A 13,226-nucleotide genomic window follows, 5' to 3' on the forward strand; every position below is an offset into this window, starting at 1 on the left:
TCCAAGGAAAGCACGTAAAGAAGTTCGCATAAGTGCCTGATGATAATGTGCAAGTGATACATGAAATATGAGCCATTAAACAATAAAATGTTTTAAATAATGCAGTTTATACATAACTTGATTGTTATAGTCTCTCTGCATGAGTCAGATGCGATGACATCAGGAACTTCAGGATCCCATCAAAAAATCAGAGTTCAGAACATCTGCTATGTATTTTTAACTTCAGCAATCCAACTATCAACTCTGTGTAATGGAATAGAGCTTTGGTCAAGTAGCAGAGCTGCTACTTCCTTGTAGGAAAGCTAAGTCTCAATGTTATCACTGGTCACCTGATCTACATAGGAGGCTGTTTTGGATATTTGTGTGATGGTACTCCAAGAATGTCTTTGATAAATACATTCTGTGGCGATGTGCAGGTTCATGTGCTGCGCATATGCTGCAGGAATTGCCCAGTGGAAGAAATGCTTGCAGTTGAGCAAGGTGCTGCTATGCAGGAAGTAAACAAAAGGCTTCTGAAATCCTGAAACAGACATTTCTATTTTTAATTCAGCTCCTTTTCCCCTTTAAAATTCACAAAAAAAAAGAACTTTTGCAGTTGCTGCTCTAGGACACAAAATCATACATCACTCAGATGCAGGAAAACCCATCTCATTTCCCACCTGTTGGATGAGCAGCAGAGGATGAGCAGCCTTCCTGCTACTAACAAGGTAGAAGAAAGCATGTTTGGGGTAGTATTATGGGGAGCCCAAGGAACAAGCTTTGAGGAGAGCTCTGCAGCCACTTGGACGCATGGTGATGATCCATCCTTTTAAGTGTGGCTGAAGGAGGTGGATGCAGTGTGCATGCTGTCATTCTCCACACAACAGCTGTGTGCAGCACTTGTCCTCTCCTGGCCCAGTGCAAGCAGTGGTAGAGGCTCCCTGGTCACTTTGGGTCTGCCCTAATTTGGGTAGAAGTTGCACACTTTCCCTCCCCAGCCACTGCAATTCAGAGAGCCACAGAAATCACAGAATCATAGAATGGTTTGGGTTGGAGGGGACCTTAAAGACCATCTAGTTCCAATCTCGCTGCCATGGACACCTTTCATTAGGCCACGTTGCTCAGAGCCCAAATCCAGCCTGGCCTGGAACATTCGCAGGGATGGAACAGCCACAGCTTCTCTGAGCAGCCTGTTCCAGTGCCTCGACACCCTCAAAGTAAAGACTTTCTTCCTAGCATCTAATCTAAATCTACTCCCTTTCAGTTTAAAGCCATTCCCCCTTGTCCACGAGGCACGATGGAATTTTCCGTAACTCCTGGGGAGCAGGACGCGGGGCGGTGGCTCAGCGCAGGCCGATGAGGAGAAGGCGCCCAGGTGGGCCCGGGGGAGCCGAGCCCGCTCCGGCACCAGCCTCCCACGGTACCCCGGTGCTGCCCGCCGTATCCCGGTACCGCGGGGGCAGGGGAGGAGGGCCCAGGCCCGGTGCCGCCGCTCCCCGCCGGAGGAAGGGGCGGCCCCGGCGCTCATTGGCGGAGGCGGGGCCGCTCTCGGTGCGTCACGGGCCGCCCCGGCCGCCGCTGCCCGCCCGCCCGCGGAGCGGCGCCGGGGGATGGAGGCGGCGGTGGCCGGAGCTCGGAGAGCAGGTGCGGGGCGGGCGGCCGGCCGTGCCTGCCCGCGGGGCGGGGAGAGCGCGGGTGGGCGAGGGAGGCGGAGGAGCCCCCTCGGAGACACGACCCGGGGGCCGGGCGGGAGTGGCGGCGGAGCCGCGTGTCCGCGCCCTGCCCGGCCGCTCTCAGCGATGGAGCGGCGCGACTGCCGTGCCGGGGCTGGGCTTCCCCTGTGGAGCGCCGGGCTGGGGTTGGGGCCGGGGCTGAGACTGTAGCGGGGGCGCCCCCGACCCGCCCGCGGCAGGGCGGTGGTCTGGGCTCGCCAGCGCCCGGCTGGCAGCGGCCGGAGCCGCCCTCGGCAGAGCCAGGCTCACGCCCCATTCTCTTTCCCCAGGTCCGGGCCCCGCGGGAGAGGGCGCAGTCATGGTGCCGCATCCCGGGCAGGAGCCCGCCCGTGGCTAGAGCCAGCCCCAGCCGGAGAGCTGCGACGGGGCACCCTCAGCCTGAGGGCATCCCTCAGCCTGAGCGCCTCCCCGCGCGCCCCCGGCATGGAGCCGGGCGGCCTGGAGTGGCTGCTGGTGCCCATGCAGCAGCTGGTGTCCTGGGGCGCCGCGGGGGCCATGGTGTTCGGCGGCGTTGTGCCCTACATCCCCCAGTACCGGGACATTCGGCGCACCCAGAACGCGGAGGGCTTCTCCACCTACGTCTGCCTGGTGTTGCTGGTCGCAAACATTCTGCGCATACTTTTTTGGTAAGTTGGCTGTGTTTCTGCTCAGTTCTGAAAGTTCCTGATTGTTTGCCAGGTGTAAAGCTTCGATTGGAATGTTTGAAGAAATAAAGTTTTACAGGCGTTTTTCCTTCTCTTGAAGATCTAAATGCTGTCTTTCCATCAGTGTGTGTCTATTAAGTTGAATGAACTGGGCTGGGGAGCATGGTTTGTTTCCCTTGCCAGATCTGATTATCAGCACTCTGATTTCCAAGATGAAACTTTTTAACTTGTTGGTAAAGAGGTTTATGCTAAGTCAGGTCTTTTTTCTTGCCGACTGTATTTTGCATTTCTCATATTCCACTATCTCCATTTTCAGAGTGAAAGCCTCGGTATCACACACTTACTCGAGTGTCTAGTTGGCATTAGCGTCACTGGAACACTTGCCATATATTTTTGCATTTTCGCAGGATGCTAGCTGGCTTCAGAGGGGGTTCACTTGTAGATGTTCATGCACAACTACAGATGAAAATTTTCTTTCTGGATAAGCAAGGAAAAGGTGTGCTGCCTTTCAAAAGCAAATTTCTTTTGCTTTCAACACCAGTTTCAATACTTAAGAGCAAGTTTGTTTCCATATTTTAGTGTTGTGCTGCCGGACAAAGAAAATGTTATTACGGTGTGATTTCTGTGAATCAATGTTATAAATATCTTGCTCATTATTTCTGATTATACAGGTGCTACACCACTGAGAATGTACTTGGGAAACCAAACATGAAATGGTCTGGGCAGTTACTGCAACTAAGGACAGTTTTTCTATGATTCTGTTTTGACTACAAAGTAGTGCTTTTTAATCCATAAAGAACTGATAGGTAACAAGGCTGCATCCGTTTGTTGGTTTTCAGTTTCTTTTTAAAGAAACCTCTTCTGACTCTGTATAATGGCTTCCTGGGTTCTGCTACAGCAAAATTCAACATGTAAGTGCTGTGCTGGAGTGGAAAGCAGGACACCCTTTCTTGGCACCACAAGCTGGCAGTCAAACAGAGGAGTCATCGCTGGAACAGAGCTACTTGTTGCGTTGGAACTGTGTTTTCCTGGGGAGAAGTATATGGAGAAAGCAGAGAGCAGGAGGGAAGCAGAGGAACTGGCAGGAGGAGGAGAAGCAAAGAGCTTGAGCTGACAGTGTTAGAAAGAGAAATAGTCTTAATTTTTGGTTGTACTGGAAACAGTCAAAATATAGAAATGGCTTACACCTGAATGGAGATGCTGGCAGTTTCTAGGTAACTCAGGCGAGTGAATCTGTTTAGTGAGACTCAGACTATGGAAAAACTGAAGGATCTTTAATTTGAATTGATTTTAAGTACATCTAGTTAAGAGATGTGTGAGAGTATAAATACTGCAGGTAGTGAAAAGTTATAATTTATATCAATATTGAAAGGTTTGTCAATACCTCAAAAGAGAGAATGCAGTTATATTGGTAGGAGTATGTATGAATAGTTGAGCCACATGATAGTATCACTCCCTGACATGTATAAGCACTGTGTAACTTCTGGTCACCTTGGAGCTTAGCATGGAATGGCTTCACACAGGAGCCTGCAGAAACCTTTCTGTCTGTACTTGCAATGAATTATCTCTCTCTAGTTCTGCTGAACTAAAAGACAAAAGTGTACTTGCATAATGATAATTCAGTCTTCACTGGAGAGAATATTTTGCTTGTCTGCCTAAAAAATTAGGCATCCCTGGTAGTTAATTATAAGCACCAGTAAGTCATGAAAACGGCATTGAGGGTGGATGTTATCCTTGGGTATCTGGATGATTAAAGGAAGATCACAGAGCAAGAGCCTGTGATTCCTGTGAACACTGAAAATGCACCCATTGGCAATTCAATTTTTGCATTATTTGGTTAATGTCACTTATGGCCGATGCATTATCTGTGACACAGTGCTCTCAATAATGACATAAATGGCAGAATGATTTTAATTGTATATGTAATATTTCTTGTAGGAAATTAGAAAGTTTTTATTTATTTTGTTTTAAATTTATTAAATAATTTAATCCATTCTGGTGCCAGGACAGAATTGTTCCTACAAGTAATTTTGTTCTGTGTATAATCTATTTCCCCAAGTACCACTTGATGTCTCCTTCCCTTTAGCAAACCCAGTATTAATCCAAGTCTCTCTTCTGAAAACTCTACTGCCATAAAGCTTCTGATTTCAATTGGTTTCAGGTCATTACCTGTGATTATTAAGCACGTGGTTTGAGCCAGAGTAATTTTTTCTGGACTTCCTCTCCTCCCTGATCCAAAAATAAGTACTTAAATTGTTAGGCCTTAAAAACTTTCAAGTTTTAATAGTGTTGCTTTTCAGGACTTAATTTTTTCTGAGAATGGCTGATGTTTTTATTGTTATTTTGCTTGTTTGTTTTGTTTTTAACGTCAAAGACACTTCTATCATTTGTGTCTGTTGTTACTTCCAGGTTTTCCCTGAAATTTCATGTATTGAATTTGTGGCTCACAAGGACAGACTGTTCCTGCCTGTTATGCCTTTTATGCCTCTGTATATTTGCTCTTGGGTAGTGCTGGTGTTTCTGTATTTGTGTTACTCATAACAGACCCAGTCCTCCCACCTTTCCCTTATGGCTTTATTACTCTTCCTTCTTCTCAGCTATGGGGACAATTCCCTCACATTCTCTTTGTGGAATGATGGATTCCACAGGTTCTTGTAACTGTACTTGGTTAATTCAGAGGTTATCCTTTTTTGGTTTAATGCCTGGTTTTGTTGTGGTTTAAGTTTGACCTTTCATCTCCCCTCCAAATAGAGTATTTGCTTCCTAATCTTCTTGGCATGTTTTATGTGTCAATAGAGTTTCAGCTGGTGAATTGCGCTGTGACAGTAGCCAATGAACAAAGTACTACTGAGCTCAAGGATAACAATCCTGTTTCCAGTTACCTGTTCTCACCAATTCTGTTTCTCTGATTAGACTGTCTTTAGTGGTAAGCCATCTTTTGAAGTCAAGAGGACTCAGTGCAGGCCTCTCTTCCTTGTCATTCTTACATCTAATCACCTAATTTCAAGGTGTTCCCAAAGAACTTTTAGTTTGCTAGTGATGACAATAGCACAGTATCCATTTTTCATGCTTCTCTTTCACACAGTGTCTCAAAATTTCATCTTTAAGGAGCTGTTTCTGCTTTCAGTTATGTGTGTTTGGCCTTGCTGTGTTCCAGCAACGTGCCAGAACTTTGTGTGAAAGGATTGGTCTGGAAGAATGAAGACAGGCTATGGATAGCAATGGGCGTGATTCTACTTCACTTTATTTATGCATGCATGGCTTTTGTTTAGGAAAAAGAAACTAGAAATTTGGTTATGTTTAAGTCTTTTGCCCTTTTAAAGAGGATTCTTAAAAAAAAAATGGAAAGGTAGACAGTTTGTGCTTATAACATCATGCAAGGGAGTCTCTGTTTACCAGTGTGAAGAGCAGATTTTGTGCTGTAGTAGATTTTATACCAATTTAACATTATTTTCAGTAGTAATCTATTGTTACAATTTTATCTAACACATCAAAGCAATATTTATTTTGGGGTGCCAGTATAGCTGCTGGATATGATTTATGGCTGCATCAGCTGCCCCTTTGTTTTGTCCTGCCATTGTCAGTGCTGCTTCTCCTGTCTGTCTTCTCCAGCCCCACAGGTCATTGTTTCTCTGGACTGGTCAACTTGGGGAAAGTTTGCACTGTGGATAGACAACAAGAGACAGTGCAGAACTCCAGGACTTTGTAATTCTGGTGCATATGAAAGTGTATGGCCTGCTCAAAAAAAAAAAACAACCTGATAGCAATTTTCTTCCCTCTACATTTTTAATTAAACTCTTCATTACCATTTTTGATAGCTTGTGCCTTATGTTTTATTATACATTCTTGAGTTAGCTCTGCGTTCTTGCTCAAGGGATACCTGAGCTCTGAGGTGATTAATTATCTGTTTAAGCTGTCCCAGGCTGTTTGGAACTAGTGGGATGGCTCCAGAGTTCCCTGTGGCACTAGACCAAGGCACACACATCTTCTGGGTTTGTGTGGCTGCCAGCTGAGTAGCTTTGCATTGTCATGATGGAGAACAGCAATAAGAAGGCGGGTGAGAGTTGTGTAATCAGTAGGGGGTGGAGGATGCAGAAAAACTTACTTGTGAGTTCTCCCTCTCCCTCTCTACCCCCTCCCTCTCTTCACCCTTTTTTTTTTGAAACAGAGCTTATAAAGAGATAAATTGCAGTTTCTTCTAATATTAAAATGAGAATAAATAACTAGAGGAAAAGGAACTATAGATTTCTTAGAAATCAGCATAGACATTTTTATATATATCTTGACTAAGTGCAGCCAAAAGTACTTATGTTGCCTGCTATCCCCAGAACTCTTTTTTGGATTTTTTTTTTTCAGTTTTACATTTTGTAAAATGAATGTCAGTATATAATGGGGTTTGTATATTTTCCAAGAAGACAATGTTCTTTCCGAAGGTTTTGAGCTGCAATTCCAAGAGACACTGTCCTAAAACTCACACAGCAGTGCCACAGAAATCCAAAAACAAGAAAATAAAACCATCCAGTTTTGGAGTTGTTCTCACAAAATAGTTGCTGTAAGGCAAACTGTGGGAACAAGTTCTGGCAGCCAGGGACAGGATGGAGACTATGGACTGTGTTATTTTTGATCAAAGGTAACCCTCTACCCACTGCACATCAGTTGACCTGAAACAAAAGGTCTTCTTAAAACAGCAATATCAATAGAGCTCAGAGCTCTCTGTGCTGGAGTCAATGGAATAATTAGAGACTCAGGTATGGAGCTGGAGGTAATTTACAGAGAAATGATGAACTGGCTCTTGTCAGGGGTAGACTCCTAGGTATTTATTGTGCTGTAACATCTACAGTGCTACCTGTGGACCAGGTCCCTTCTGTCTTGTGTTGCTCTGGCTTTGGAACGCAAAGCAGTGAAGTCTGAAGGACTTTCTGTGAGAAAGAGAAACTTGTGCTTTTAAGGCTTCTGTTACTAAAATGGATCTCAACAGTTTTTACCATGTGTGGCATGTGGGATGATGATATGAATCAAGCTGATAGAATGACTACGACTTTGAAAGATTGCCTTACGTATGGCCTGCTGGTGGAATCTTGCTCAGATATTGAGACTAAAAGTGTTATGCAATTCCTCCTCCTTTGTGTAAGTGCCACAGAGCAGGGATAAGATGCAGCTACCTTTTTGTGCAGAAAGTCAAGTGGAATGTTGTATGCACAAGTGAGGAGCTTCATTTGGGATGATGCGTTAAGTCTTGGAAGTTTACATGTCTTGTATCAAAAGATCCTGGTGCGAAACTAGTTTGTTTCTTCTTCCTGCTTAAATCCTACAGAATAAATTCGGTAATGATGTGGGATGTCTTTCAGGACAGCTGCTGTGCTGCTACCCTAGGCTATCTGTTGTGATCCTGGTAGTGTGTGGTGTATCCTGTGTGCTTCCCATGTTGCCTAGAATCTGTAACTTCCCAAAGAGCTGAAAAACAGACAGCAGATGAAAGCTGGAACTCCAGGAGTGTAGGAGGAAATAGAGTGATCTGGCTGCAGCAAAAGCAGTCAGTTTCTTTTCAAAGATGTCTTAGGAAAAGCGATAAGCAAACCTTTTATGTTTGGTCTAGCTTAGGCTTCCTTTTCACAATTGGCATTTGCTGTTTTGAGTAGGCCCAGGACTGGAATAGCAGGATTATTGCAGAATTGAATTGTACCAATGGAATTACGTAGTTTTCTCAATAACTAGTTAGTCTCTGCTCTGGCTTGAACGTGCACTTCTCTTGTCTTCATCACCTTGAACGTGCATTAGTCATTTGAAGGCTGTGGAAACACTAATAACATAACTAATAACATGTAAGCCACTCCCTCCTCTTTATTTGTTTATTTGACTAGTACAGGAAATAAAGGGTTCTTTTGTTTTTACAAATGAAGTAAACAGTGGAAAAGCTCTTTGTCTCTTTGTAGTCTGACATATGAACTCTGAGTTCCTTGAATACTGCAAGTGTCACTGTTCACTTTGTTATACAACACTGTAGTTATGGGATGAAAATGCAGAATAGTGGTGGTGACCCCTCACCCCCAGGACTTGAAAGCTGATCTTTTCTGCAAGTCTGTTCTAGTATCCTAAGGCTCTTCACCTTTCTCTCATAAGGTGCTTTAATTGCCTTAATGTGCTTCCTCTCCTGGCTCCTGCTTACACAGAGACAGGAATAACGTCTGTGAGGCAGAAAGGAAACAGCATGGAATGGCATTCTCTCCCTGCAGAGTTTACATCCCACAGTGCTCCTGGCTCAAGCTGGCCTGAGGAATCTTAAGCTGGATTAGTGTTGCTTTGGCAGGCCCTGATATTAATGCAAAGTAGAGTAGGTAGCTCGGAATGGTGTTTGTGTTCATGATCCTGAGCAAAATGAGTGTTCTGGCTTTACTTCTACAGCTTCAAGAACCCAGGAGTGGTCCTTGACAGTGGTATTCCTTTCAGTCTTGCTGCCCAGGTAGTAGGGTGTAATCTGTGTGGTGTAGTTTGCCCTGCCTGTTGGTCTCCATAGCAGCTTGTTTGTTTTCCTGTATATGTGATCTAGTTTAGCTGGTTGTGTTGCTTGCAAGACTTATTCTGGGGTTTGGTGTTTGGGGAGATATATTTCACATGAGTATGTTTTGTTGTATAACCTTTGTTGTCTTTTACTGGATGGTTGTGAAAAACCCTACAGGTGCTTTGCATTGTTTGAAGTTCCCATAAGAATTTTTAAATTTCCATTTTAACTCTCTTGTGAGTTTTGTTTTACTTTTTTTCCCACCTAGTGTTTAGGGGGAGACAGTCTGTAGCAATACTTGAACGTCATGACAAATTGTTGTGATCAGCCAAGCAGGTGGCTATGTTTATTTGTGTTTGTAGTGAGTGGGTATTTGTACTGCAGGCAGTACTTTTGTGAGGCAACCATTAGTGAATGACTGATAATCTCATCAGCAGGGAGAAGCTAGCCTTGCAGTGACCTGTGGCTGGATTTACTGTCATAATAGCTTCTAACTTGTGCTGCTAGCTCAGCCCCTCTTATACATGCAAATACATTTGTATTGAAGATGGTTTTTCTAAATCTGATGTAAAGTGGTTTATTGTTAACTGCTTTGTAATTGTCAGTAAGTCTTTCCCAGTTTTTCTCATCCCTGAGTAAGAGACAAATATTATAGTATTGAATTCCAGTAGATGAGGGGAACTTTGGCACTTGGTCAGCAACACAGGCTGAAGGAGATCCGGAATCGTGAGCCTGGAGCATAGGCTAGGCCAAACTTTTATTCTTTTCCCCTGCATTTTGAACTAATGCAATGAAAGCCTTATTCAAAGCACACACTGCCTATGATTATGCTTATCAGCTGTGTTCTTTATTTCCTTCCTCATAGCGTCCTCCAAATTTGTTACAGTAAAGGCTCCATTGAGGTTAGAAGTGGGGGGCTGAAGGTCACAGAACTGCTATTCCTGCAGTAGTAACTGGTGGGCCCTCTGGCAGTAGCGTGGAGGCTCAAGGAGCTATACTTTTCCTCAGCTGTATGCCACTAGGCAGGAAATACTTGGCTCTTTTCACTGATGTGGGCTGCTTGGCTCTTCTGCACACGATTTCCAAGGAAGCTAGTCAAGGACTTTCCAGTCTCTGTCCTGTTCCTTGTTAGTAGACTCATAACAAAAAATCTCTCCAGTGAAATGGCTGCAGTGGAAGCATAGTAGTGTGAGACAGCACGATGGTGAACCTAGCTGGTTTTTACTATATGGAGCTTGGCCATAAAAGTAGCCCAAGCAAAACAAATTACATTTTGCCAGGGTACTGTAAAATAGGAACTGTCAAGAAGAGGGCAATAATTGCCATGCCTGTGAGGCTTAGGACTCGGTCAGCATGATGTGGCGGAAGATTGACCTTAGTAACTGTGCTGTTAGGAAATTTAGGAAGCCTGTGTTCCTCATGGTGCAGGTGAGGGAGCTGGGGAGCACAGCAATATGTTCTGACCAAATCACTTCCTCAGCATCTCTGTCTTCAAGGCATAAAACCTGGCAGAACTGAGCACAGAGAAGCAGCTCACTGTGCCGTGTGTGTCACCTTCCTGTTGTAAATGCAATATGCTTCCACTCTTAACCCCTTATGCACTTACTGAGTGTGTGGTGGGGATTGCTGAGCTTTCATCAGGTGATGTTGGAAGAGTATTACTGATCTCCACTGAAGGATTCTCCTTTTCCTACAGCAGAATCTTGTGCAATCACTTAAGAGTAAGCTCTTCAGTCAGGACTGGCTACAATCCAAGTTCATGTCATCTGTACTTCCTTACCTCCCCCAGTCTTGGTTCAAATAAGGCAGAAATTTATTAAGTAGTTGGTGTGTTCTGCAGACCTGGCTTTTCCACTCACATGTCTAGACAGGGCTATGGGTATTTATTTCTTTATAGGGCAAGTGCTGTTGTTTTTATGACTTAACTTAAAAATGGAAAATTGACAAAGGGAAGTTTTGCACAGAATTCCATGTGAAATCTTTGGAGTGTATGTGTGGAGAGCACACATAACTGGTGTTAATGTGGCATAACTCTCTGGTCTCTGTACTGACTTACTGCTTAATGAATGTGATCCTCCTTTCAAAACAATAGGTTTGCAGCTGGCTTTTGAAGCAAAGCCTTAAGCTTCTCTCCAGCATCTCTAGGATCAGTCCACTGGGACGTTGAAATAAGGTTCTCAGATACTTCTGCTCTGAGCTCCTGTATGGGCAACTAGGTCTGTCTGGTGACTCTGGCTTCCTGAGCCTTCCATACCTCTCACTGTTAGCATTTCTTTTTGCAGGTGTTTAGATGTTTTACATACTTTCTCTTCCTTTTTTAGGTTTGGAAGGCGTTTTGAATCCCCTCTTTTGTGGCAGAGCATTATCATGATCATTACAATGTTACTGATGCTGAAACTGTGCACTGAAATTCGTGTGTCCAATGAGCTGAACGTGAAACGCCGCTCTTTTGCAGGTCAGTGATGGGAATTGGCTTTTTTAGGATAAATATCTCTGAAAATATGGTGTGCTCTAGTTTCAGTACAAAAGTTCTGTGTTGCAGTCCAGTCTCCCCACTGTAGCACTTTCTGAACTTTTTTTTTAAACTGCTTATTTTCCAGGTAAAAGTGTACAGCTGAAATTTTATTTCAGACAGGTCTTGGTTCAGTCTAGAAATCAGAGTTCTCCCTAATATTTCACACCACATTCTGAATATAGAGCTAGTTGTTATGTTACTGTGCTAGCCTGGATTTTTTAAAAGATCTTGGCTGGAGTAAGAAGCTGTTTTCTTCAGCTGTACTTTTTACCAAGTTCTTAGTTATGATCTTATGCTGTTATCTAAATGTTGTAATTGCAAACATTTGCTTTTGTAGATAATAATTTTCTATTTACTTGAGTTACTGACCATCAAGAAACCAGGTGCTTCTTACCATGGTTGCAAAACTATCTTTTTTTTTATTTTTGTGTACCATTTCCTTTGGCTTCAGTGTGAGATTAGTTGGGATTTATGGGAATTTTCTCATATTTTTTATTTTGGTTAATTTTGATAATTTCGGTTGGGACAGACTATTATTCTCTGTTTAATAAAATGTTCAGTCTTTGTACAAAGTCCTTACTTTTTTTGCTGCAGATAAGAAATGTGAGATTGGGTAGATTTTTGTTTCTCTGTGTTGACTTTGACTTACAACATTTTATGTAACAGCTTATTACCAACAAGAACAGAATTAACACTGTCAGCTTTCTGTCAGTTGTTTTGCCATTAAGGATGTATAATTTATTCTCTCCATCTGTTCTCTTCCACACTCCCTAGTAATTGAGGGTCTGATCCAATTCCAGATATCCACAGCCATCATTAGAAGGCAGCAGCTCCTGGCTGTGCAGTAGGGTAATTTATCTAATAGCTAAGGAGGCTACTTCCATTCCTGCTCATTGTGGAGTGTAGTGAGAAACTATTCAGGTAAGTGAATTCATGTGGAAGAGGAGCTGCTCTCCAGCTTCCAAACACAAGCTGCTGTGTTCACAGGGGTTTTCAGTCTGGCAGGATGAATGACTTAAAAACTGCCAGATTTAGCAGCAGGTAAAATCCAGGAAGCATTTGGGAGGGGCACGTGTGCTTTCTTCCTCTTCTGCTGTTTGTGCTAGCGTTTTGTGGTGACAGAGAGGTTTCTCTGTTTGCCCTTTCTGAGAGGAAATTGTTCTTGTGCACATTTACACACACACACTTGCAGGCTCCTTCAGTAACCTTTGGACAGAAAAGGGAGACTCTTCAGTTTAATATATAGTGCTCTTTAAGCAACTCTCCCTGAAAGACATACGGTCTCCTAAGGGGTAATCAGCCCTTCCCTTGACAGATGGTAGAACCTCTTTAAGGTTGCATTGTATTATATAAACCTTTTTCCTAAAACTCATTTTGTCATAGGGAATTTGCTAGAGAGATGGATTTTTACCTACTTGTGGTCCTTAATTATTTGTTTTCATAGAAAGGCTTGCGTCTTCCTACAGGCACTGAGAATACTTGGAATATCTTTCTTACATGGATTGATTTTTAGTAAGGACAACTGTATGATGGTTTAGAATAAACATTCAGGTGCATGCAAAGCTCCTTTCAAGTTGGACAGAATGATAGGTTTCAAGCACAATACGAGTAGGAGTGAGAACTGTGTTTCTAATCAAACACCTAATCTTATCTTTAAAGTTTTATGGTGATCTAGGCAAGCTGGTAAGTCTGTGTACTTACTTTCCTTCCTTATAGTTTGCTGGGGCAGTGAAGAGCTAGGTTTGAAGTCATTGTTTTTTTGTTAACCTTGCAGAATCCTAAGGGAAGGTACAGCATTTCTGTATGATAATGTAATTGTTATTTCTCACATGGCTAGTATTCATTGTAAACGTTTT

The 13,226-nt window shown here is 43.4% G+C and overlaps 1 protein-coding gene across 2 annotated transcripts in view; it reads left to right on the plus strand.

Moving 5' to 3' along the window:
* The first annotated feature begins 1,547 nt into the window (after window positions 1-1,547).
* Window positions 1,548-13,226, plus strand: part of SLC66A2 (solute carrier family 66 member 2) — a 66,429-nt gene continuing 54,750 nt past the window's right edge. For both annotated transcript variants that reach the window (XM_036406187.2, XM_036406193.2), the window contains exons 1-3: window positions 1,548-1,623; window positions 1,982-2,338; window positions 11,177-11,310. In XM_036406187.2, the coding sequence (XP_036262080.1) occupies window positions 2,136-2,338; window positions 11,177-11,310 (337 nt within the window). In that variant the 5' untranslated portion in view covers window positions 1,548-1,623; window positions 1,982-2,135. The remainder of the gene's footprint in view (window positions 1,624-1,981; window positions 2,339-11,176; window positions 11,311-13,226) is intronic.

Source organism: Molothrus ater, chromosome 1 (genome assembly GCF_012460135.2).
Source record: "Molothrus ater isolate BHLD 08-10-18 breed brown headed cowbird chromosome 1, BPBGC_Mater_1.1, whole genome shotgun sequence".
In the NCBI taxonomy this organism is placed as follows: domain Eukaryota; kingdom Metazoa; phylum Chordata; class Aves; order Passeriformes; family Icteridae; genus Molothrus; species Molothrus ater.